This window comes from Solea senegalensis, linkage group LG8, assembly GCF_019176455.1.
Source record: "Solea senegalensis isolate Sse05_10M linkage group LG8, IFAPA_SoseM_1, whole genome shotgun sequence".
Classification (NCBI taxonomy): Eukaryota; Metazoa; Chordata; class Actinopteri; order Pleuronectiformes; family Soleidae; genus Solea; species Solea senegalensis.
In genome coordinates this window covers 4192852-4219695 of record NC_058028.1, presented here as the reverse complement: position 1 = coordinate 4219695, position 26844 = coordinate 4192852, and the positions used below count along the sequence as shown (strand labels likewise).

The following is a 26844-nucleotide window of genomic DNA, read 5'->3' as shown; positions in this document are numbered from 1 at the left end:
TGATTTGATTTTTTTCTTTTCAAACGAGGGAGGTAAAAAACCTGGCATGAATATATGTAAATCTGACAGCTGAGGCTGCAGCAAACATCATATCAGACTCTAGAAAACATACGCTGTAGCTGTGTGAGATTTGAATCACAAATGAAAAGAATTGGATTTTTCTTCTGTCAAGAACTGGAGGGGGAAATAACGAGTGTGACACCTTGGAGCTGCAGCTCTGGCATCCTGAATTCATCTCCACTCATCCACAGACACACATCAGTGCAGCACAGTCACCTCTTCACAGCTTTATTGATTATTTTATTGGGGCCAGCAGCTCCAGGCTACAGGACGTCTGACCCCTCTGATCTATGTGGAAACACAACGTGCCAAATGTGCAATAAATGCAAGTGAACGTGGAATAATGAACAATAAACTTCAGTCAGTGACCTTTCAGACCCACTCGTGTGTGTTTTTCCCCCCTTCTTCACCACACCCACTCACCACCTCTCAATCAGATACAACACTACATGCTGTACATGTGACCTTAAGGAGATGCTCGGTGACATTTCTACTTTCCATATTTAGCTGACAGTAATGTATTTATTTAGTATATTATACGTTAATGCAAGCTTAAAGGATAACTCATCCCCCTCTTCTGAATAAATGCCAGAAGAAGAAGAAGAGCTGAGTGAGGGAGAGGAGGACGCAGGGCCGGTCCAAGTTCCCACCACCTCAGAGTAGCCGGTGCTTGACTGTTATTGATACAAATGTAAGTAAAAATTGCTTTTTTTCCCCCCACAAAAGTATTAATTTGCACGTTCATATTCAAAGAGATACTGAACTAGAACTTGAAGTGAACCAATTTACTGACTTTGTTTTTTAAAACATAGAACAGTCTTGAGCAATCTTCAAGTCGATGTCTAAATATAAAAGATATCTAGAGTTCTTTAATATGGTAAAAAAAAAACAAGGAACAAATTATTGGGGGGCCCCCAAGCAGCCCGCTTATGCCTTGGACCAGCTCTCAGGGGGCGGGGGGAGGGGTGTACAGGAGGTGTGGTCTCAAAGTGAAATCTGACACCATGCTACAGCAGTCTAACGAGGTGAGCCTTTAAATGTCCCATACTGAGCGACAAAGCGACAGCTCTGATGTTTAGAAAGAGTGTCGTTTTCCAGTGACGATAGTCACTGACCAATCAGTGGCCGGCGGTCTGTCCGCGTCACATTTTAGTTTCGGGGTCAGCTCGCTTGGAACCTCACCAGAGCAGGTACTAAAAAAAACCCCACCAGGTACGAGAAGATCGAGCCGTGCTAGAAGTGTATAATGGAAAAGAGCCATACATGTTACACAAGCTAAGTATGTCGTATGTAGTTTTTCTTATCAATTTTAACAATGGCTGACACCTGTTTAAAGTTGGAGGCAGAACATATTTTGATAAACTGAACAAACAAGCTGTAAAGACATTACCTAGCAACGCAAGAGGGCGATTTATATCTCGGCCAATGGACTGAATTTAATAAAGTTTAATGGAACATACACAAGACCTCAGTTTCTTCGGGTTCATGTGCAGCGTTTCCTCTGAGTTCTGTCTAAAACCAATTATGTTGAAGGCCGCTGGCGCTGTAAAAATATTCCTGCTGCTTTGAAACTGCCGTGAGCGCTAAGGCCCCAGGGCTGCGTCGTCATAGATCATCACATAACGGCCAACGTCTGACAGTCAAGCAGCCTCTGCTTTGTTGTTGTTGCCTAATTGTGTTCCCCCTCCGTTTCCTGGGAATTCACGTAGAATCACAGAGATGTGGAAGCGGCGCAGACACTCACACAGAGCGGAGGCTCGCTGATCAGAGTGGTGGCACAGTGCCGAGCCTGAGGAGAGTCGGCCGGCTCCGTGCACAGCTCGGGAACAGCGGTGAGAGGCGGACCTTTCCCGTTATCCCAGATATACAAGGCAACCTGGAGAAACACAGACTCGTGAGCTACAGACAAGATAAGATCTTTGAGATATTAATGTTTTATAGAAAAAAGTAGACAAGAATGTGGTGCTCTCAGTCTGCCTTTATAATAAATACAACACAAAAGCCCTGAAAGCACATTTAATATTTACTTAAATCACTTAAATAATAATATCGCTGTAATAAAGTGCAATGAGCTGACACTGAGGATTGTTTGTCCTGCACATAAATGATGCATATTTATCTGTACGCGCATGCAACTGACAATAATGGCATTAATCATGTAGGCACACAATAATCAGCAGCAATAAATGTTGTTTTTTATCATAAATCTTAACATGTTTGATTTCTGCATTAAAATATCTTTAAGCTACAAGACTAATGTTATATATTGAGCTGAGTCGTGTACTTACATCAGCCAAAACACTTCCAATGACACATCAGAGTGAGGAAGGAAATAAATTCATTTAAACTGTTTGTGTTATTAATGGTTCATGACGACTCATTATCATGTGTTGCACCATCTACCACTGAAGCTCTCCCCGCAATGAGGAAACAAACGAGACATTAAGACATGAATAAAAAACAAAAGAACAATCCCCATGATAATCCCCAGACAAACTGTTATTGTTTGGATTGACAAGACACATCGTGGAGGCTTCTAAATCGCGTGCAGTGAGTTTAAAATAATTAGAATTACTTGATTCCTGATGGAAGAGGATAAGAGACATTTAGTTTGAAAACAAAATTTAACAAAAAAAAGCCAGAATTCTGAGATTCAATCTGAAATCTGGAGATTAAAGCTAAAATTCTGCAAAAAAAAAGGCAGAATTCTGCCATTAAAGTCAGAATTTGGAAAAAAATGAACATCACACCTTTATTTTACAATATATCGTACAGAACGTACAGTAATCTCTGGATTCAGAATTCACACCATCTCTAATTGAAGCACCTTTTTCAGCCCGAGTCTGATGTAAGTCCTGATACTGTGTTGACACAGTAAAATCCCAAAATGCCTCCCTGCCTGAATTTCAGGGATAAAAGAGAAAGCCTCAGCATGGCACCATGACAAACTCTCCGAAGTAATGAGATTTTACTTCAGGGTTACATGGACTCAATGCTGTATGCCTTTTGTACAGAATATAAAAGGGAAATGTTTCTTTTTAAAAATCAAATGAAAAACCTGGAGCTTCATCATCACTTTCCTGACAAACCAGCTCTGAAGGTGCTTTTGTGACTTGCATGTAATTTGAGAATTTTTATTTATATAGTTTATTTGACATTTGCTGCAAGCAGTTTGCTTCCAAATCCTGTCCCTCGTTAGGCTTTTAAAAGTAAACAAACAAATAAATCTTACCTCGTGTTTCAGGTCAATGGTGAAGTCAGATTTGAGAGGCTCATCTTTCACCTTCTTTGCGAGCCTGAAAAGTTCATATCAAAGCACATCATAAGACTCTACGGGGTGAAATGTGCAGGAAGCTGAAAGTATGACCTTTAAAACAGTGGATGGATTTATTGTGATGAACTCACCGATTGACCAGAGAGATGCTCAAAGCCCAAGCGGCAGCAAAGTCCGGATATTTGAAGACGGACGGATTCTCTGCAAAGGCGTAGTGGTGGATGATGGTCGACTCCTGGTCACGGAGGGGTTTACCCAGAAACCACTCCTGACAAAGACAATGAACTAGTTTTACTGAAATAAATATTTACAGTAAAACAAACTGCATCTGCTAATCACATCATTATTCTTAGAAAATAGTATCACACTGATGGAAAAGTCTGACTTCATAATTACTGTATATCTAACCTATCCTGTCAAAACATCAACAACAAAAATAATCCCATGAGTTTGAGCGACAGGGATTAAATTAGGTCTGCAGGCAAGACCAGCAGTGACATGTGTGTGACAGGTTATACTGTGAGTTAGTGGAGCTCAGTGCAGCTTGACAGCTGCACGGCAGCTGGACCTGACCTCAGACCCTGAGACGGTCGTGGTTCTGAAAAGATTCCAGCCTTAGGGACCACAATAATCTGCACTTGTTCAGTCTCACCCTCATATTATGGAACTATTGAACAAAATGAGTGCCCTGAAATGGCCCTACGATTCATATCCTGTTATTTTTTAACTACTACTATTAAAAAAGGGTGTGCCTCAAGTGTCAATTTTGGGCCCCCTACTTTTCATCATCTTTCATATATATATATATATATATATATATATATATATGTATGTATATATATATATATATATATATATATATATGTATATATACATACATATATATATACTATATATATACATATATTCAAAATTAAAAAGCATCTGCATACAGATACTGAAACTTGAACAAACATCGGCAGTTGTCCTAAATTAAAGAGGCAAAACACATTTAAACAAACCTGCAAACTACATAAAAAGTAAGGCTGTTTTTAGAGAGATAAATACCGTGTGAATACTTTTTAGCAGTTCTGGATTATGGTGACGTGATTTACAGACAATGTATTGCCACCGTCCTTAGGCATGTAGCCAACTACATCTCAAGATAATTTACAATTCAGCTCTGAGATTTAATTACTGCAACAACACTCTACACTGTGTCCTGTATGATAAAGTTGGCTGGCATTCTTCATTGGCATCTGTTCCTCTTAAACAACTCTTACTGGAAAAATGCATTCTCATGTAAAATCTCTCTCATGTTTACTTAATGTCATAGTAAAAAACCCTGGTTGAGCAAAGAGAGTCCTGCAGCACAGTGTTTTTGTGATTTGTTTGTGTGACATTTATGTGATATTTAGGGTTTTTGAATGATATCGGATTGAAATTTTTCTTTTTCCGAATTTTTTTCAGATCCAGTGATTTTGACTGATAATGACACCAAGGAGAGCAAAGAGAAGCTGCATACCAGTTTAAATGGTATTGTCCAGGTCCACTCCATTTCAACCCCATTTAACCACATGACCCACTTTCAGGTCACAACCCACCATTTCAGAAACAGTGTCCCATTACTAATTAAACTGGAGCTTGAAACAAGAGACTCTGCTCACACTGATAAATGTGACTACAAGGAGGGAGAGAGAGAGAGAGAGAGAGAGAGAGACAGAGACAGATTCAGATTACGAAGGTGAAGATTTGAAACTTACTTTATTCTTGTCAAATTTCACGAGCACTTGAACGAGATTAGTCATGTTCACATTAGTTTCCTCCTCAAGAAACACGATCCAGGAGGAGTTTCTTCCAAAGCTATAGGATAAACTGAGGACAAAGAGAGAGAGAAAATAAAGCGTCATCAGAAAATGGAACTTTGCCTTACACAAAAAAAAGAAGTCTTTTTCATCACAGCCCAGTCTTGGGAACTACAGTATCTATGTGAGGCTCCTGGCCCACTGTGATAAAGAGTGTAAAGTTTTCTCCAAGGGTCAGGGAGACCAAACATCACAAATACACTTCAAATACATCTTCTTCCAGGGGGAGACTGGATAATGGTGAAGTGTGTTCTTAGTGATGTGGCTCCTAAATCTTTACAAAAGCAGAAAAAAAATACTGATGTTATTTCCAGAAAATAATTACCAAACACAGCAGACTTCTGAGAAAGCTCCAGCATGAGGACAACTGTAGCTAATGGTGCTGTTGAGAACACTGGGTGACAGCAGTAATAGGTTCATTGTCACAGTCATGGGCACAATGGGAAGAGGCATTTATCAGGATGTGAAAAGAATCAATCTCCGTTATTGTGTTAGTAATTGCTTCTGAGAAATTTGTGACATCAAAACATGATTAACAAAATGTGCCCACTCAATGTCCAAATGATCCAGTGTAGGAGGACGGAATGTAGAGGACACTGATACCCAGCAATTGTACTGTATCGAAGGAATTTTGTAATTGTTTATAACATCATGTGTTTGTTTATTCTCCTCTATTTGTTAAATGTACATTGGCTGGATATTCCGACAGTGTGTCACAGTTGTCTTTGTCATTTTCACATTGTTATGCTGCCTTCTTGGCCAGGTTTCTCTTGCAAAAAACATTCAGTCCATTCAGTCCCGAGAGTACGGGTATACTTACTCAGGCAGCAGAGGAAGGATACTCCAATCTCCCTCATTTTCTGATAAACTGTGAAGCAGCAAAACCACTGGTGGTTTCTGAAAGAAACACCACACAAGACAGAGATAATTTTTAGTAGCCGAACAATAGCTGAGGGGAGCTAAAGACAATTACAGCAGCTTTCCTGCAGTCAAAGACCCGGGAGTGAACTTGGTGCTTTGAGAGACATTCTTGTAACAAAGAGTCAATGGTTTGATCAATACTAATGAAGCAGACTGCCAGACTGTCCCATTCTCCCCGAGTAAGATAAGTGTCATAGCATTACCAATGGTTTTACTTGTCGATTAATTGTAAATTACTAATATACTGTGAGACAAAGAGAATTGTTTTGTTTTCTGGGCCGTTTTGGATTAAATCGCCATCTACTTTGTGAAGCAGAGTAGAAATACCTTACTACCTCCCTAAACCAACCAACACATACTTACCTACCTGCATACCTACCTAAATAAATGCCGCAGCATTTTGCAGTTATTGAATTTGACTTTTTGGGAAGACAAGAATGAAGAGCATTGTAATACTGTAATCTAGTCTATGGGTAACAAAAGCATGAATCAAATGCTCTTCTCTCACTTGTGAAACTAATTGACAGACCCTGGTGATGTTCCTATAATGATTAAAAAAAACAAGTCTTCATGGTAAGGAATTTAAAATTTAGGTAAAAAATTACTCCCACATTTTTAACTTGGTTGCTGAGATTAAAAGCCAGGGCTTGCAATTTTGCATTTAATTGGTCTCTCTGGGCTTCTGTACCAATAACTAAGACTTCAGTCTCCTGGCTGAGATGAAAAAAAATCCTCTGCCATCCAGGACTTGATGTGTAAGAAGCAATTAGAAGGAGATGAATCAGCCCCGGCCATCAGGACACTCGGCGATGTAAAGCTGTGTGTCATCAGCGTAGCTATGGAAATGAATGCAGGTAAAATGGATTTCTTTAGCTTAGACAAAATGATTCACTTATGTTTCTATTCATAAGATACAATGTAATTCAATTATTTGTTTTATACTGAATTACTAGTTATTACTTGTATGCTTTGAGCTGAAAATCCATACATCTCCAAAACAAGGATTCCTGTTACCTGACTGTTGATGAGATGAAAATAAAATTAAGAGGAAGTCCGTACGAAGTTTTAAGTTCAAAGACGATACTCAAAATGTGGCTGATGAAAAACGAAACAGGAAACAAATGTAAGCGAGCCATTATTTCTAATAATTCTTAATTTTTAACCATCCAGACTGAAGTTCACCCCTGCGATCTTTGAATGTGTATATATGTCATCATCATTTTCAAACTTGCGGGACATGAAAACACTCGAGTAATGTGGATGGCAGACGTATTCAGAGCATTCTTGGATAAAAAAGGAGAAATGTGGATGTAGCCTAACATAAGTAACTCTCTTATCAGACTCTTGAAACCGGTCTGAGTAATTCAAGTCATCCCACTGAGCCCAGAGTCTTCTTTTATTTTAGCTAAATTATTAATGCATTCATTATATGTTTTGCACGTCTTTGGGGTCAGATCATTATCAAGCTCATGGTCTGACCTTAAATTTAAGATTAATAAGTTTGCCTGGAAAACTGAGGGTATGATAATGGAAGCGACTTGAAGGAGGACAACATTTCCAAATGCAAGAAATTATCATTTAAAATTGATTTTATTTACTGCTCCTGACTGCCCATAACCTTAAAAGCAAAAAGTTTGGCTAAACAGAACTGGAACTGGAAACATGCACAAGTTATTTCAGGGCGTGGACGGACGTGAACAGAATCTGTGTCAGATTTGTGAGGATGGAGAGTAGGAGGTGGGTAAGGATTGTATGAGCGAGCCAGTGTTCCACATCGGAGAATACAAGAAAGACAAAGCAGCGGAGCGTAAGAACCCTTAGCTCATTAATGCATGGTCCGCTCATTGTGCAGGGATACAGGGGGAGCTATGTCCTTTGAGCTGCTCTGTCCATTCCCAGCCTGTTTGATGCAGGTTTATGCTTATGTGAAAAAAAACCCCAAAAACATTTGTTTATTTATTAGGATCCCCATTAGCGACTGCCCTACAGCACTGCTACGCTTCCTGGGGTCAACAAGTCAGAATTTAAAATGCATAAACAATAAGAAAAAGAAAACAGTTCGCATTCATCAGTGTGAATCAACACATTCACCAAAAACAAACACATTAAAAAAACATGAAGCAACATAAAGCCAAACAATAGGCATCACATACACAGTATAATATATTATGCATAATAACCTAAAATAAATATGATTGAGTAAAGTGTTTCCTAATTTGCTCTTTAAACCCAGACTTCTTAATAATTTATTCATTAACAATAGTAGAAAATTCCATGTTTTTGTGAGAAAAACAACCTGACTGACGGCATAGTTATATGATTCTAAATTCAATTTTAATTGACCGTATGGGAGCCATGGAGTTTTAAAAACGTAATACTAATTACTGTGTTAGTGTAAATAAAAGCAGACTTTTAAAATACAAAATCTAATTTCTCAAAGTCACACAAGATAAATCTGTTGAGAGTTAAATTACTACTTCATGTCTTTGAAGGTTCACAGTCATACAGGTCATAGTCATCTTCAGTAGCTCATTCCTCCTCTCATTCAAGAGACCTCTGGAATTTTATTCAGTTTTAAAGAGCCTCTTGGATGAGAGGTGAAATGTCTTCAAATGAATTCATAACAGTCCAGTTTTCCAACACCTAACTACTGAAGATACTGGATGTATCAGATTTTGAACTTCTTGAGTCCTCCTGAAGTTCTTGGGCTTAAAGTTCTTAAACTAAGTCAGTTCTTGAAGTTATTGAGTTCTTGATCTTCTTGAGTTCTTGAACTTAATCAGTCCTTGAACTTCTTGAATTTTGGAGTTTCTTGTGTTCTTGAACTTCTTGAGTTCTTGATCTTCTTGAGTTCTTGAACTTAATCAGTCCTTGAACTTCTTGAATTTTGGAGTTTCTTGTGTTTTTGAACTTCTTGAGTTCCTAAACTGAAGATGTTCTTGGACTATAGCAGCCTCTCAGAAGAGAGGTGAAATGTCTTCAACTTAACTGAAGACAGTCCAGTGTCCTACAGCTAACTACTGAAGACACTGCATGTATACGTTCAGCCAGACTCAAACTGGCCTAGCTGCTCTGCACATTATCTACAGTTCCCAACAACAGGCTTTGACCTGAAAATAAAAGAAGAAGCAGGTACACAGAAGAGGAAGAAGGCAACAGCAAGGAACGTGGCAAGACTCGTGCTTATTTTGGACTGACAAGGAGACTGGCTTCATACTTTCAGCTTACAGAATCTAATATTTTGTTTTTATATAATGTCTGTGACATAATAAGTCAACAAGCTGTAAGGGGTGCATATCGCCGCCTAGTGTTTTAGAGGCGGATGCACTTCATTCAATAAATCAGTTCCCAGCTCGTGCTTTTACACTGGAGCAGGGACAATGGTTCAATTAAACGGTGTTTGGAGACGTACAGACTGTTTTACACCCTGTTAGTCAGCTCTCATCTAATGTGAGTTTAATCAAAGAGCTGATGGCATAATGACACCCACCATGTTTTATTAAACTGCTCTCAACTTGACATTCACACCTCTGCTGCTACATAAAAGAATACCTTCAGGGAAAAGTGGAGTGAAATAGAAGGACAGTCGTAAAACAATCTCAAAACCAGAGCTTTTGCTCCAGACAATCAGCACACCTCCATGCACAGTTAAGTCGAGCTATAACTGTATATTGACTTAACTGCGCATGGAGACATACACGATTCGATTGGATTGTTGTCCTCGTACTATGGGGAATTGATTTATTGCAGTCTGTCCGACTCACTATGCTAGGTGGCCCTCTCTGCTTAGACTGTAGGGTTAGAAAAAATAAATACTTGGTCCACGATACCAATAATATCACGATGCGACGATTCTGTGATAATCAATATATTGTAAGACAATCACATAGCGATACATCACCATATCTGTCTCACTGAAGAAAACAAAACATTAATTCAAAGTCAAGTGTATGTATTGAACGTGGATGGAGCATCTCTTAACGTAGCTTTTCTCCACCATTAACTCCCTCTTCTTCAGCCAGGTAACTTCCGCCCAAGTTTCCCCCTCAATCATTTGAGCAGCGCCACCGTGAGGAGACATAAAGTAGCAACACCGGGCAAGTGAAATTGGCAGGGACTGTTTACTTTAGAGCTTCTCCATTTTTTAATTAAAATAAATTACAATATCAATATTTTGACCAACCTGTTGTATATTCATATGTGCTTATGCGTCTTTTTCCTCTAAGGTGGAAGACAACTTACAAAATTGACGTCATGTGCTGTGGAAGAAGAAGAGCTGAATCTAGTGATTGAGACCATTAACTCCTCAGGAAAATGTTTACTGACGTTAAAAAATCAAGTGAGAAATCCAAGTCGCCTCCTGGTGGCTAAATGCTACGTCAGTCATACTTCCTGGGCTTCCTGAGGCAACATTTTTAATTTACATTTTATGTGAGTATGAGGCATTTTCCAGTTGACCTATGATGTCACAGACTAAAACAACTTTAGCTGGCGGCTAGTTGTTAGTATGTCAAGTGTCATCCTGTGTCTTTCTAGCATCATTATCTTCAAAAATATTGAATTATCCCTGTCGGAACAAAAGCGGCACCAGTCTGGACGTTGCCATGGTTTTCCTCTTCTTCCTCTGTGCACTGGCTTCTGGCTTTGTTTCTGAGTCAAAGCCCAGAAGAATGAACAGTGGAAAAATGTTAAGACCGTCTACAGGCCAGTTTGGGTCCAGTTCAAGTAGAAGCTAGAAGAGATTTCTCTCGTAGCAATGGGATGTGAGATAAAACTGTGTGTGATATTTGTGGATCAGTGAAACCTGACTGTATTGGAGGAACCACAAGAGGATCTGAAGTCTGAGAAATCGCCCGTCAAAACTCATTCAGCTAAGCTGTTGTCAAAAATGACATTTATGTTGCTCAATTACACCAGATCAATAAAGGTCGGACATGGCCGTTTTATTCATAAAGCATTTTCCATAAACAAAGGAGAAACTCAAGGTGCTGCACAGAGACGTTTAACAACCAAACGGAGGGGAAATTGAAATCTGTCGAAACGAAAAATTCACAACAGAGACTTGAAAATAATAAAATGAAAGGGAATAAAAAAATAACGTTTTAAAAGTTTAAAGAAGCAGAAAAATGGAATTAATAAATGAAAGCCAAGCACCACAATACAGTTGAAAATTACCACAGGAAAAGCACTTTTGAACATAAAAGTTTGAGTCTCGACTTAAAAACTGCAACAGACAGAGTGTTTCTACGACAAACAATAATACGAGTGAAAAACACGACAACGTATGGGAAGATTTTCCTCACAGTGGCTCCTCTAACTCAATTTTTAAGCTCATACAAGCGACGCACTCACATCATAGTGTATTCAGCTCGTGCTGTAAAGGCTTTCAAAGTTTAATCTCTTTCTCTTTTGACACGTGCGTCTCTGTGGATGTGAGCGGTGGCTAAATGACAAACACACTATATAAATGGGAAGTGAATTCCTCCCAGATGGGGAGATGTCAAGACGGCGGCAACATGAGCTGCCATGCAGAATACACAAGCTCCGGACTGCAGATGATGCAAAACCTCCTGCAGTCACGGAGCGGACGGAGCACAAATACTGAGCATGCATGTGTTCATGTGTTGGAAATGTATTTTTATCTTTAATTTATCAGTGATGATGATACTAACTCTGCCTTTAATCACTGAAGAAGCTGAAAGTACATGGGAAAACGGAGACAACAAATTATCTCAAAATTTAAATTTTAAAATGATGAGGGAACGCTGAGCTCTGTTGAGGGAATTTGGTTCAGTGTTGAGGGAAATTTGAGCTGTATTGGGGAACTTTGGGCCACATTGAGGGAAATTTGGGCTGCTTGAGGGAAATTTGAGCTGTGTTGGGGGAACTTTGGGCCACATTGAGGGAAATTTGGGCTGCAGTGAATGAACTTTAAACTGTGTTGAGGGAATTTCGGGTTGGGTTGAGGGAAATTTGACCTGCGTTGGGGAAATTTGATCTGTGCTGACACAATTTTGGGGAGCATTGAGGGAATTTTGGGCAGCGTTGAGGGAATTTTGGGCAGGGTTGAGGGAATTTTGTGCTTCGTTGAAGGAACTTTGGGCCACAATGGGCTGCGTTGAGGAAAGTGTGAACTGCAGGGAAGGACTTTGAAATGTGGAAAAATTGCAACAAGCAGAAAAGAATGAAGATCCTAGAATGAAGGCCAACTTTGAAAGATCTTTGAACTGTGATTACGAACTTCAAAATGTGATTGGGAACTTTGAACTGTGTCGGGCAGCATTGCACCTCTAAGTGTACAGCAGTCTGCTGACTAAGAAAATGAAGAAGATAATTAAATGACAGAAATATGAGCTTCTGTGTGATTTACCTCAGAGTGTTTCTGGTGACAGTTTATAACTCATGTTTGGTTTAAGACGTTAAGGGAAGTAGAAAATCTAAGAAATGGGAAAGATTACAGTTTCATCCACAGGACTCTGTCTGGCTGTTGTCTGTTCCAGGTTTTTCAGATGTGGGATCAGATTCCCCACCGTGGGATCAATAAACTGAAATCTAATATAATTTCAACAAATCTAATCTAATATGGACTCAGACCATTTCATGTGAAAATGTCAATTTCTTTTTAATAAAATGGATGTAGCCTAAATTAAATTTCTTTGTTTTATTTTACACTGGAACAGATTGCTTTTTAAATTGCTTTTCTTTTTTTCTGACAAAACAATTTTGTGAAATGGAAAGTTGAACACGTAAATATTAAAAGTTCTGAAGAATGGGAACAGCATAAGAAATGTTTGATTTACAAACTTCAATACAAAACTTGGTAAAATGTAACCGCACATTTAAAGAAATTGGAAAGGGAACATAAACTTATATAATTTAAAGTTTTCCATTTTCCTCCCTTTATTTATTCTTTCTACCCGTTGGTATTCATGTATATGGGTTGTCACATTTTACAAATTAGAGCAGATCTACAGTCTGACTCATTAATTGTGTTTTTCACATGTGACAACTGACACATTTTTTCAGATTTCTCTGTGATTTCTCCCTGCTTATACCTGAATTAAGGGTATTTTTGCTCTGATTCTGTGGAGATAACTTATCTTGATCCCCCATCTGCTCTTAAATCTCTATGAGAAGCTGTCAAGCCTTCACTGCCGCCTCTTTGAGAAGTTGCTGATTAAAATTCTCCCCGGACTTAGTTTGTGTAATTGCATGCAACAGATAATAAAACGCCAGACACCTCTGGGATCGTAAATGCAAACACAACATGATATGCTATTCATAAAATCTGTCTTCCTTTATAAACCTTGACGCCTTTCGAGAGAAACTTAATGGTTTTGCGACAAATTGTATCTGCTGGCACAAACTGACGCCACTATTCATTACAGGGAACAGGGAGTTATATTTCAGGATTGTTACGGAGCACAACAACAACAAACTTTGACATATCCGATTTCAATTGTTATAATTAGATTGTTCAGGGCTGTTGAAGACAAATAGGAGAGAAATAAATCAGCATCTGTAGTAGCTCTTATACTGATTTTATTTTTTGTAGTCTTACATTTAAATGCTGTGCAGAGCTAATTATTTTGGAAATTGCCTTCATAGCATAATGTTAATTAACAGGGAAATATTGACTGACTTTATTTACTTCTACATTTGTCTGTGTCACTTGGGTGCAGTCAGTCAATAATGTGAACAAAAGCTGCTTGACATCCTGCAGTGGAGGAGAACGAGACGGCAATAAATAACGCTGTATGCCCGACTATAAATACTATATAGAAACCAGAGAAAGCACTCAGAGAGTGGAAGCGTCTGCCAAGTTTGTTTTGTTTCCCAAAATGTCAGATCTACAGTATATCCATTTAAACCAAGTAATACGAGGACTGGGAGGTGAATTCTGTGGAAAAAAAAAAAATCGCGTGGCAAAGCGTGTGGGAACGAGATAAATAAACTTTTATGATAATAACTGGAATAAAACTGAACATTTTACGTGCTTTTCGTTCTTTGTTTTTTGGTCATTTTGGCTGTGTATATTGATGTATTTTTATCTGATCTTATTTCTATCTCAGCTCCAGCAGTAAGGCTAAAATACACTGTGTACAAACAAGTGTTACAATCACACCGTTAAGTGCAAAAAATGTCCCATTGAAACCACAATTCAAACTGCAAATTTCAAACTTCTATTTAAGCATAATTCATGCATTTTTATTACATTTATAATATTATATTTGGCTGTCAATCTGGGCTTTTGGAAATGATGATGTTGAAGATCAGTTGTCTTGTTTGTGTCCACAAACCAAAAATGATTTCGTTTTAATGAATTCTTTGTGAAATGGAGCCAAGAAACCAAGATAACTTGTTTTAAATCTATAAAAAACACACTCAAACTGATTCATTGAATACCAAATAGTTGCAGATCAATTTAGTAACTGATTAATGGAGAAATAGTTTCAGCCCTAATCTTTATCTTCATGTATCTCATTCCCAAGTGTTAAAGGTAGCATTATGAATTTCAAAGTAAAACTGATCATTTTAGCAGAATTATTAATACAAACATTAAAATTATCCACATTTGTATCCAGACAACAACAAAATCTAATAATTTCTTCTTCAGGACATAATTTTTTTCCACGTGTTTTTCATGAAACTGTTGCACAAAATAATTGTTATTGCTATTTTTGCTCAGCAGTAATCCTCATTTTATCTTGTGAGATTTGTATAAATATATAAAAATCTTTTCTAGTTACTTTTAATTACACATACTTCATTTTTTACTGCTACTAATTCTGATGATTTTTATGACACTTGATTTGTGTAATTTGTATAATTGTCTTCACACAGCAGACTCACGCCAGCCAATCAAATGCCATATCTTATAGTGTTGTTTTTTTAAACCAAAGTTTTGTTTTTTTTGACGCATCTGACGTAACTAGGCAACTGAAACCTCTTCCAACTGTAACCTCAAAATGCTGGCTCATCTATTTTAGACAAAAGACTTATAACATAACCTGATAATATCTGTGGCCACAAGAGTACAGACTTATAAACATAAATATAGGATAACATTGCTCCTTTGAAAGAGGAAATAGTAAATGAGTGTTTATTTCCTGCAATATTCTCATTAGTGATGCTGCATTCATTGTTTAACCTGGCAAAATGTGCTGTAACTAATGCATTACACCACATTTCACATGGCTCAGGGAGGATTTAATGCATGGAAGCAATCAGTATGTTGACCTAGAAATGATGCTTTCTGTGTTACGACATGGTTCCAATGCAATAAAAAATAAAAGTGATGTAATTTATGTGAGCGCTGCCAATTCTCAGTCCATTTCCTTGGAGAGAGAGTATATTATGTATATACAGTATATATATATATATATATGATAATTTTTGGGGGAAATATGTGTAAGATGAGCAGGATAATGATTGATTTCTCACTGAAAATATAACTATAATATCTGGATTTCCTAGATCCATAAAATTGTATGCGGGCTGAGAGCTGAGAGCTGCATATTTTAAACCACTTCATGTGAAAGTCCTATACATTTATTTTGGAGGGTACCATGAGTAATGCTTCATACTATTGTTCAATTACTTAATTGTGTGAGAAAGAAAAGTGTAATAAATAGCAAAAGCTCTTTGTCTGAGAAAATAAATTGGTCTGTTTAAAATAGAATTCAAATTTAAAAATACTTTTTAACTGTGTGCTGAAAACATGCAGTAACAGCTAAAATGTGACATAAATTAAGAGTGGCTCCAGGCTACAGCCGCCTGCTGTTTTTTCTCTGCACAGTTAACAGAGTGATGGAAATCCAGGCGTTCGGGCAACGCTGTGGCAAAGAGAGACGTGATAATCTCTGGTTTCTTCTACTGTGTAACAAGAAGAAGATTCTGAAGTCGCTTTCTGAAAATATATTCACTTTCTGAAAATGTCTTGGCTTTCTGAAAATGTCCTCGATTTCTGAAAATGTCCTCACTTTTTGAAAATGTCCTCGCTTTCTGAAAATGTCCTCCCTTTCTGAAAATGTCCTCACTTCTGAAAAGGTCCTGGCTTTGTGAAAATATCTTCACTTTCTGAAAATGTCCTCGCTTTCTGAAAATATCCTCACTTTTAGAAATGTCAAAATGTCCTCACTTTTGAAAATGAAAATGTCCTCCTTTCTGAAAATATCTTCACTTTCTGAAAATGTCCTCACTTTTTGAAAATGTCCTCGCTTTCTGAAAATGTCCTCACTTTTTGAAAATGTCCTCGCTTTCTGAAAATATCCTCGCTTTCTGATTAATGTTGCTTTTTTTATGCCCGCTGGCAAAAAACTAATTAAATTTCTCCTCGTCATCCTGGCTCTGTGGACGTTTTTGGCCCGATGGAGTCGATGTTGATGTTTGTCCATCTTTACATTTGGAAGCATTTACTGCACTAAGTGCACTGACTTTGCCATTTACTCACTTATTAGTAGCTGTTACTCTCACTCCCCTGTCTCTAATCTGCTCTGAGTGTTTATGAAGCCACACCCACGAGAGGGAGAGAGAGAGAGAGAGAGAGAGCAAGAGAGAGAGAGCGAGAGAAATGAAAGCATTGCATCATCATGCAGCGATGTTGTTTATATCATGCTCTTTTTATACTGGTATTTATATGATATGGCAACAGCACAAGTGTTCATACGCCAAAATAAGAGCGTGTGTGTGCGTGTCTTACCTCTGTGAGACCATGTGCCTGCTTGAGTAAATCCGTTCTCCGTCTCTCCGCCTGCCTCACGTGGAATACGTTCCTCTGGCTCTGGATGATGAAAACTATCTCCCGCAGGTCTAGGAGAACACAAAGGAAAAGAAATTAGAGGAGAGAAATAGAGGTCACGCCAATCGATGACCTTCTGAGAGCAAGACAAGATAAGAGCCGCTGCGGTCCCCTCATAATAACTGAACTTCGCTAATCTCTCTTATTGGCCTGCTGATAATAAGCGACGCATCAAGAGCTTAATTAGCTGGGAGAAAGGGCAGATGTAAATGTCACAGTACAGATTGTGTTACTTCATAAAAGATAAGTAGTCAGTGGAGGTTTTTTTTTTGTTTCATATGGGAACTTAAGGGACAGGCATTGAGATCTGGTATTGACTTGATACAGGTCCAGCACTGATCAGTATCAAGGTATCGATAAGTGTCTGTACAAACAACTAAAGAAGGCTTGAGAATCAGAAAATGCTAGCATTTCTGCTTCGGTGACGACAAAGCTGCTGACAATTACATGTGATGTTTACTTTCTAAAGCCTGGTTCACACCCGACGTCGCACGTGCGTCGCTGCTGCTGCTGTGTTCTGTCATGTTTTGTTATTTGGTGCCCATGTTGACAGATTAGAGTGTTCACACTGCATGTGGGAGGCGTGTTTACTTTTGAGTTTCAACATGACAAGTGCAGCTCCCAGTGGGAAAATAGACATATCTGAAGAACATTATATGTAGTTTAAGCGCTTAGGCTGAATATCTCTATGCATCGCATTGTAAAATATTAATACTTGAGCGTTTCAACATCTGTGCAGATTTCTCGAGCTACGGTAGATACAAGCAAGACGCAGCACAGCAGTGACGCACATAAAAACAGAAAATCCAGCGTGAGCAAGCAGTCAAAACAAAATGGACGACAGAAATCTGCGCCTGTTTCTGTCCCAAATCGTTATGTGGAGCTGCGGTGCAAACTTTCTTCAGATTTTTAAACTATTGAAACTATTGTCTTCCACTGTGTCCATCTCCAATTCGTTGTCGTAGAATCCCAGGATTCCACTGCATGTGCGTAAACACGATAAGCTGTCAACGTGGGGGCTTTTGTTCTGAAAAAGACGGATGCTTATTGTTGTATTGGTTTTTGACATCCTGTCCCGCTCATGCTACAATCTGCTGAATTGAAGCGTTGCGCTCCGTCATCCGGCAAAAATAGAACACTTGTGTATTTTCTGTGGGAGCAACGGAATGATGGAACCACGAACGGTATCCAACGCAAACAGAGTCGGTGGAAGGTGACAGTATGATTAAAGTGGATGCGAATCACTTCGCAATAGAGGCGCTACGTTATAGATCCACGTGCAGTGGAATCCCAGAGGAAGACACTTTCAAATCCTATCTGAGAGACTGAGATGTTCAGATTGAAATTTGAAACCACCTCTGTATGTACATTGCATCACTAACATTGTAAATCAGTCCAGTCTGTCCAGTTGTGTAGCTGCTTCCCCAGCTAACATTTAGCACAGCTGACATTTCTGCCCTCCTTTCAAGAAAAACTATGTTATGTACATAAAATATACTTTTTTTTTTTTCTGGTGAGAGGAGTGTAAGAACAGGAAAGGGAGTAAAAATAAACTGAAAACCTGCTGCCAACTGACAGGTGTCGTCTTAAAAACAACACAAAACCACTTCCATCTACATCAGAACTTGGAAGCCGGAATTCTGAGTGAAGTCACCCGCGAGTTCACCATTTTCAAGCTAAGAAGTCAGAAATGTAAATGTACTTCGGGTTAGTTATTGTTAACAACACCTGCCATTAACAACGCTCTAACGTATGAGCAACTTTTAGATGTATTGTGAAATAAATACTCGAGGTACTTGAGATTGTAAGTTTACAAGTTGGAAATTCAAGTTCCACGACCTTCCAAATGGAATCTCTACATATTTCCATATTGATACAGTGCTTAAAAAGAATCACGACGATATCACACCACGAAACACTGCAATATTTTTTTACACAAAGTAGATGCTGTCACAATATATCCATTAATGTGATCACAGGATTATTGGATCATGAGATTTTTAATTTTTGATTGTTCAAATCCCCAGAAGTAAGAAAGGATTTGCGTCGGAGTTTTCCTGTGATGACTGGCAGTTCGAAAAATTCCCAGTAATTAAATATGCAGCTCTCTTCATATTCAGTTCCCTCTTAATTTGAGCTTAAACCGGCTTTGTGTCAAACGACTCATCTGCTTTAAACACTTTGATTTCCTCCCGGAAAGAAACAAAATATATGAGAAGACGAAGAAGGATTTTTGTGTTTTAAAACAAAGTTAACAGCCACAATTGAATCTGCCCTTTGGGATAAATGTGCAAAGGGAAGAAGGGTATAGGGCAGGGGTGTCAAATGTACGGCTCGCGGGCCAGAACCGGCCCACCAGTGGGTCCAATCCGGACCCCAGGATGAATTTGTGAAAATTTTACATACAAATATTACATTTTCAGTTCCAGATACCTGTGGCTAAATGTTGTGTGCCTTTGGAAATGGTTAACCTAGGCTTAATGTTGAAATTTCAGGTTATTTGGTAAAAAGATGCTTAACTTAATGTAAAACAAAGGGAAACATTTTGAATGCTTGTAGTTAATAGGTTATTATGCTATTATTTGACCAGTCTGGCCCACTTGAGATCAAATTGTGCTGTCTGTGGCCGCTGAACTAAAATGAGTTTGACACCAATGGTATAGGGCGAGTGCTAACGGCAGGATTAGATAAATTGCCTCTTCCTCAATTACACGACATGAACCAATTACCTTCCTGGGTTCAGATATTAGCACCGGAGTCAGGGACAGACACCGTGTCACAGTACAGTATCGGTGTCAGATCTTTTTTAATTCATTGTCGGTGGGTGTGTCGCTTTCTCGGCTCCCCTCATAACAAAGATCCAATTGATCTCGGGGCCGTGGTGAGGAGGTGGATTTTCTTGCTAAATATCAGCGCGTTTATCTCCCGACAGATCTAACCTCCGCCTACAGCAGACCCGAGAGGCCGACTACCGCTACACCACCTCTAAATGCCCTTCTGCTGAGTTTGCAAAATGAACAGCGGTGTGTGTGCGCGCATATACACAGAAAAGTGTTTGCTTTTCACATAATGCAGCACATTTCGGAGTCCTTGGTGAGGCCCCAGCCTCCTGATGGCACCCAGTGCAGAAAGAATACCAGCTGCATGAGACAAACAGGAAAATCAGATAAGCCCTCCGCCTCATTGTGAGGATAATAATGTCAAAGCAAAGGAGAACGAGGCGTTAAAAAAAGAAACTAATTAAGACATAATTCACCGGCCTTGGCTTCACATTGATGGATTTCGATTAATCATCAAACAACAGAGAGGAAAATTCCTAGTCATTGTAACCTTCCTTCACCTCCGTCATTCCTGTGCCCTTCTCCTTTCAGGTAACAATCACCTCTAAGCACTCCCCTGGTGTGAACAGCCGACGGAAATGTGGAATTGATGCATCTACAGGCATTTAATTACACAAAAACAGATTCAAAACAACATGGTGCCAATTAAGCTACCAAGAATTGATTATCCAATGGTACCTGCAGGCTGGGAAAAGTGTTCACACACTTACGTCAACGAATAAAAACTACACAAAACTGGGGAGAGAACCAATCAGAAGAGTGGAATAATACAAATGACCACGTTAGGAAGAAAGAGAAGACATGACATATGGTGGAATTTCACATACGATGTTACATAAGACAAACAACTGTTTGTAAACCACACTGAGACAAACTCAATGGAAAAAAAACACACCGAACCTGAAGCAGCATTTGGAGGCGAGTCAGTAAAGACAGACTGACTTGCCTCAGCTGTGCTTTACCCCCAATGTTCTTTGGTACCTTTCCCTTGAGGTACCACAGTAAAACTGTACGGTGCGGTCAGGGTAACTCCACCCACGTCAGCCAGTCGCTCGTTTGCGATTGGTGTTAACGCCCACAGTCTGTTCTCATCTTTGTCTCAAACATCATCTATACCAAGTAAAGGTGACACAGGACTTTACCATTCCAAACTGGACCGGACTGTACCAAACGGAACTGTATCATGATTGAAACACAGCACAAGTCGGTTGGTAGCCACTTAAGAGCAGGGAGACATTTATAGCTCCATAATTGCTGAGGAGGTCTAAGTGGAAGGTATATTACATATATTACACATACTGTGCTCATCTACAGAAGAGATAAAAGGCGTTATCTCCATCTGCCTGTTTTTATGCTGTAAAAAAACTGAATTGGACACAGATTTTGAGAACCTTCATAGAGGTTTTTACGCTTAAGGGAGGCAAAAATCTTCTACCGCTTTATCCTCCACATGAGGGTCACCCAGCTAAGAGATCACCACTCCATCACAGGGCCACATAAAGAGAAAAACAACTACTCGCTTTCACGCCTACGGTCAATCCCGAGTGTCCACTTTGTCTAATGCCCTCATCTGCATGTTTTTGGTCTGTGGGAAGAAACTGGAGAACCTGGTCCATGAGCGGCTGCAAAGGCAAGACTGCTCACCACTACACCAACTGTGTGGTTTATCGGCATATCAGTAAAAGGTAAACACGAATAGGCAATGGAGATAAAATTTAGCAAATTACGTGTGACGTTTTGAAGCATTATTTCAGCTTCTGCCTTTCACTGCACTGGAAAAATGTAGGAAACAAGCACATGAGGAGGATTAATGAGGAAACATTCCCCCATTAACCCTTAAACACAGTGTATCGTTGAAAGTGCTCTTCCCGTTAACGTAATTGTGCGGCAATTTGTGCTATCAGAAAAACTCCAACGGTTTCTGACAGCTGAGATGTGGTTACAATGGTAATTTCACTTGCGCTCTTGTAGGAAGCTGGAGGAAAAACATAAGTTGTACATAAGTTTAGATTTTTTGGCCTGTTTTTGCACATTGAGACAAAAATGTTATTATAAACATGTTTTATACTGTTCATATTTCAAATGAAACATTCAAAATTTGTTTTTCTTCATTTTAAATTGTTAAAACAGTATTTTAACATGCAGTACGTTGTAAATAACTGCCAGATATTGGAAGAAAATACAGGACATTTGGAAGGTTAGGTGTTGAAGGGTTAAGTGAACGAAATGCGACCATGAATGTGTCCAACAGCTTCATCAACATGCACCTTCTTACTCTTCGACTGTTGTAACCAGGAATTCTGTGTTTATGCCAGAGAACTAATGACCAATATTTGCTGAACAGCGGTTGATGGAAACGCTCATAAAAACACATTTTCCTTCATCGACTTTTTGCATATTTAATTTGCAAAACATTGAAATGGATATGATACTCTACATGACCTGACATTTCCTCCACCACATCACCAGCCTGACATTTGTTGGTCTTGAGTGAAATGTCACTCCCATTAACATATGCATGGGTGGCGACAGAATGTCAGCGTGCCCCCTTAGCATGAGGTAATGGCGAGTCATAACAGGTGATTCCATCACAAGGTTTAATGTGCTCAGTAGTTTGTTTTACGGCTAAATCCTAATTTAATGGGATTGAAGGTCCCCCAAGAGATGGAGCCAAAGCCTTGGTCACAGATGAATCTCTTTTTCGATCCAAACCACAACGTGTGAGCCTCGCGCTCATTTATCTCTCCCCTCATGCCTTCACTATTCCTCAGAGGCCACTTCATAAAAGAAAGACTGTATCAGCCTTGAAATGTATTGGCTGAAATGAAGCACAGGAGATTTCAGGCTCCTTCTGTCTCTGATCTTGTGTATTTAGAGCCACATTTCAAAGGCCATCACCATCTGGTTGATGGAAAATTGGTGCAAAACCTTTCAGGCTTTTTTTTATTATTATTTTAATTTGCGATACAACTTTTTACACAAAGCTTCAGTTCCAATATGTACTGTGTTATAGATTTACAGGTACAATTTGGCAACAGCTATGCTGTGTGTTGCAGCTACATACCCCTCCCTATATAGCCTTCAGTTAGCATCAAAGCTCATAAGATATTTAGTTGGTCCATCGCGGACGACTGCAAAAACATAGTAGAGCTGACCTGATATTAACCCTTTAACACCTAACCCTCAAAATGTCCGTCTGGACTTTTTTTTTATAATAGAATGTTCTGCAACTGAAAGTGCTTTTGCCCATTCTTCCAGAAAAACTTCCAATATCTGGCAGTTATTTACAACGTACTGTGTGTTAAAATACTGTTTTAAAAATTTTAAATGAAGAAAAACAAAAAAATGCATTTCGAAAAACACTGCAATTGTACATGAACATAAGATTGTGTGTGTTAAATTTGAAATATTTGTCTCTCAAAGTGCAAAAACAGGCCAAAAAAATGAAACTATTGGCCCTTTTCCACTATGGTCCCAGCTCGACTCGCCTCGCCACGGCACGACATGGTTTAGGTTGCACCTACTCAATGTGGGCGGAGTCATCAGTGCACGGCTGCATGAAATTGCCGTGATTTTGTTTTACACACACAAAGGAGTGACTAGTGACTTGTAAAGCAGTTGTTTTCAGTGTAACTGAATCATTACAATCAGCTGGTGCTGGTGGAGCCGGTGGAAACTGCCATATGTACACATGTTCTTCCCACTCTCTCCTCTCTAGCGACAAAGACACTGATTCTCCAGCAAGTACCGTCGTTTTAACTTCAACAGAGATGTAATGTCTCTTCAAGATTTAGGGATTATATCTATCGGCTGGCCTTGGAATGTTCCACTGGGCGACCGCTGACCCCAGACAACAACAACAACAACAACATTTTATCTTCAATTTCTGCCAAAAGAAAATGATGTAACCTAAATTCTTTACACACTATACCTTTAAAACTAGATGGCGCATGAGCACATGAGACACCATCACAATATGACCTATTATACTCACTAATGAAAGGATAAAAACTCAAAAAGGTATGAACCATTTCTATAACTTATGTATTGTTTTTTTTGTTGTTGTTTTTGTAGAACCATGGTTCTCAAACTGCGGAACATGTACCACCTGTGGTACGCAAGCTTCCTCTGGTGGTCCTTGGAGGAAAATCAGAAATACTGTTCTACCAGGGCATGTGATCAGAGTGGAGAAACAAACAAAAATTCATCGCTCCCTCTTAATCTAATCTCACTGTACCAGTGTGTGAAGTATATGTGAGAAAGAGGATGAGGATGAGGATCATGAGAGAGTAAATTATCTTATTGGGAAAACTCTGGAGCTGACTTTGCTCAACCGATTTACACCACTGTATTTTAACGTTGTTGATAATGGTACTACTTGAAGAGCTCGATACTTTCTCAGGTGATGCTGGGTATAGAAAAGTTTGAGAACCACTGACGTAGAACAATCCCCAATAAATCGATCAAGTCGCAGCCTTTGCAATTTGCTGAGTTGTTTCCAACTGTGTCCAAATACTCACTCTATAAGAGAAGGCAGGGGTAAAAAGAATCAAAGCTGACGAGCTAAATCGTGTTTGCATGCAGGAGTGTGAAGTGTTGAACTCTGCACTAAAGTGTGGACTGGTGTGCTCTCGGCGAGTGGCCCCGGCCCCGCAGTGTCGTCCCCCTCACTGATGCAAATCAATCGTGACAATTCCTTAGAGCGGAATGGCAGACGTTGCCAAGTGGCAGAGACGCCGGGAGCGCGCTGACCTCTGGGGCACGGCTGCACCTCTGTCATCTCCATCAGTGTCACAGAGCAGGTGTGCGGAGTCACCACAGCCGTGATGGGGTCGTTTCATTTCAGCCCGGAGTATCTGCTGTTGCTGCTGCTGCTGCTGCTGCTGCGGCTGCCCGAGCAGTTAAACAAACACGAATCCACAGCAAAACAACCGAGAGGAAATAAAAAGTAAAAGTGTGTGTGTGAGTGGAGGGCATGAAACTAAATTTGGATTTAAAGGGACATCCTGGAAGCCATAAAACGGAGGTTAAAGATATTACATGCAACATTTACTGTATTAACATACTCACTGCATATACACATTAACTAATTCATAAAAAGCAATATGTATTTCTATTAAAGGCAACATTTGGTGACATGTAAATGATGTCATCCAATGGTAAATGGTCTTGAGGACCTCTCAAAGTTGCTTTACACTCCACTTTTTTGCCCAAGGACACATCAGCACATAGACTAGTGGAGCCTGGAATTGAATCCGCAACCTTCAAGTTGAAAGACGACTTGCTCCACCACTGAGCTACCGTCACCAGACTGATATCAGTTTGAGTGAAAGACCCCTAGTGGCAGGAATTACATACTGCGTGTTTAACCCTTAGTGATCATCTGTGCTGCAGGTGCATCCTCGGTAAATTGCCGCAGGAATAATACACTACAACTCCTTATATGGGCATCCTGCGGTGTGTGTTTATAGGTCACACGTTAAGACTTTTCTCAAATGTGTTCTTTTTCCGTCTTCTCATGTGTTGTTGAGTCAGTTATGATTCATTTTCTAACGCATATTTTGGTTTTATAAAACGGGAGTGCAGAAGTCACTAAGTAGACAGTTTTTCTTTAAATGCTAATAGTCACAGTCACAGTTCTACATATTCTACATCGCCAAAAAGTATGGAATGCAGACAAATAAGGGAACTTTAATGAGGAATATCTGTAAAACTCACGAGGGATGTTGTTCTGTGAGTTGGGTCACAACGCCGCACTGGGAACAATGAAACTGTCGAGACAGACCCAGAGCCGTCAGTGCCGGCACAGACTTGGAGATGACAGAGGACGTCAATAGCTCATTTCCATAGCAGGCCCTGACTCCCCGTGCAGCGGCTGATTGCACTGGTGTAGAACCCGCTGCACTCCAGCGACTCGCATCATTGGACTCCTCAAGACAATACGCTTCAGAATCAGCCGTCTCTCCATCTCCTCCTCTCCCCGCGTCTCAAATCTTCTTGACCAAACTAACCATGACCAGACAGAACCAGGACTTAATAGTCAATCAGACACTTGGTGATATTCAATCTGGAAGCTCCCAAAATTGAATACAGCCAGTCTTTTTTTGTTTTTGAAGCTGTTGAGAGTTTGATTTAGCCGTATAAAAATAACCTACATCCCCTATAGGCAATCAGCGAGTAAAGTGCAGCACAGAAACTGTGTGTCACGCAGCAAGCAATGATTTTTCTATCATCCTCATTCTCATATTAATACAGACTTATAATTGCCTCGCGGAAGATCAATGGGGAACATGGTGTATTTAACTTCAAGCTTATTGCCCAAAAGGTCAGTGTCATAAATATCTCGGTAAAACAGAGAGAGGAGGCGAGGCAGCAGGAAATGAGGGAGCAAACCCACAGAGACAGGGAGATACAAGTGTGTGTACCTGTGTTTATGTCTTTGTCAGGACCGTTTTGAGGACAGAATGTACAGAGAGAGGACTGTTGGTTGGTCCTCACTGTTTTTTTAAGGTTTAAGACTTGGTTTAAGGAGATAGAGAGAATATATTAAATATACCGTGATGTCGCCCTTAAGAATCTGCCTTTATATTTGTGATCTGGCCAGAGCTCATATGAATTCTGAATATTAAATGTCATGTTACGCCACTCAATCAAAGAAATGGAAGCTTTTCGATTATACAGTTCTAGCTCGCCTCAACTCAACACTTTTTTTGTTTTTCCATCAGTGATAGTACCTAGTGTTTCTTTTAGTACCCGTTCTGATGAGGTTTCAAGTGAGCTGAGTCTGAAAATGTCCTTGCTTTTTTAAAATGTCCTCACTTTCTGAAAATGTTTTCACTTTTTGAAAAAGTCCTTGCTTTCTGAAAATGTTTTCACTTTCTGAAAATGTCTTCACGTTCTGAAAATGTCTTCACTTTCTGAAAATGTCCTCGCTTTCTGAAAATGTTTTCACTTTCTGAAAATGTTTTCACTTTCTGAAAATGTTTTCACTTTCTGAAAATGTTTTCACTTTTTGAAAATGTCTTCACTTTTTGAAAATGTCCTCGCTTTCAGAAAACATCCTCACTTTTTGAAAAGGTTTTCACTTTATGACAATGTTTTCAC

General features: G+C 39.4%; 1 protein-coding gene across 1 annotated transcript in view; it reads right to left on the bottom strand.

Annotated features, from left to right (window-relative positions):
* Positions 1-26844, bottom strand: part of b3glcta (beta 3-glucosyltransferase a) — an 84621-nt gene that overhangs the window by 24423 nt on the left and 33354 nt on the right. Inside the window, exons 4-9 of the mRNA XM_044031779.1 lie at positions 16802-16911; positions 5999-6075; positions 5077-5188; positions 3466-3602; positions 3293-3356; positions 1805-1936 (exon numbers count right to left, since the gene is read on the bottom strand). Of these exons, the coding sequence (XP_043887714.1) occupies positions 1805-1936; positions 3293-3356; positions 3466-3602; positions 5077-5188; positions 5999-6075; positions 16802-16911 (632 nt within the window). The remainder of the gene's footprint in view (positions 1-1804; positions 1937-3292; positions 3357-3465; positions 3603-5076; positions 5189-5998; positions 6076-16801; positions 16912-26844) is intronic.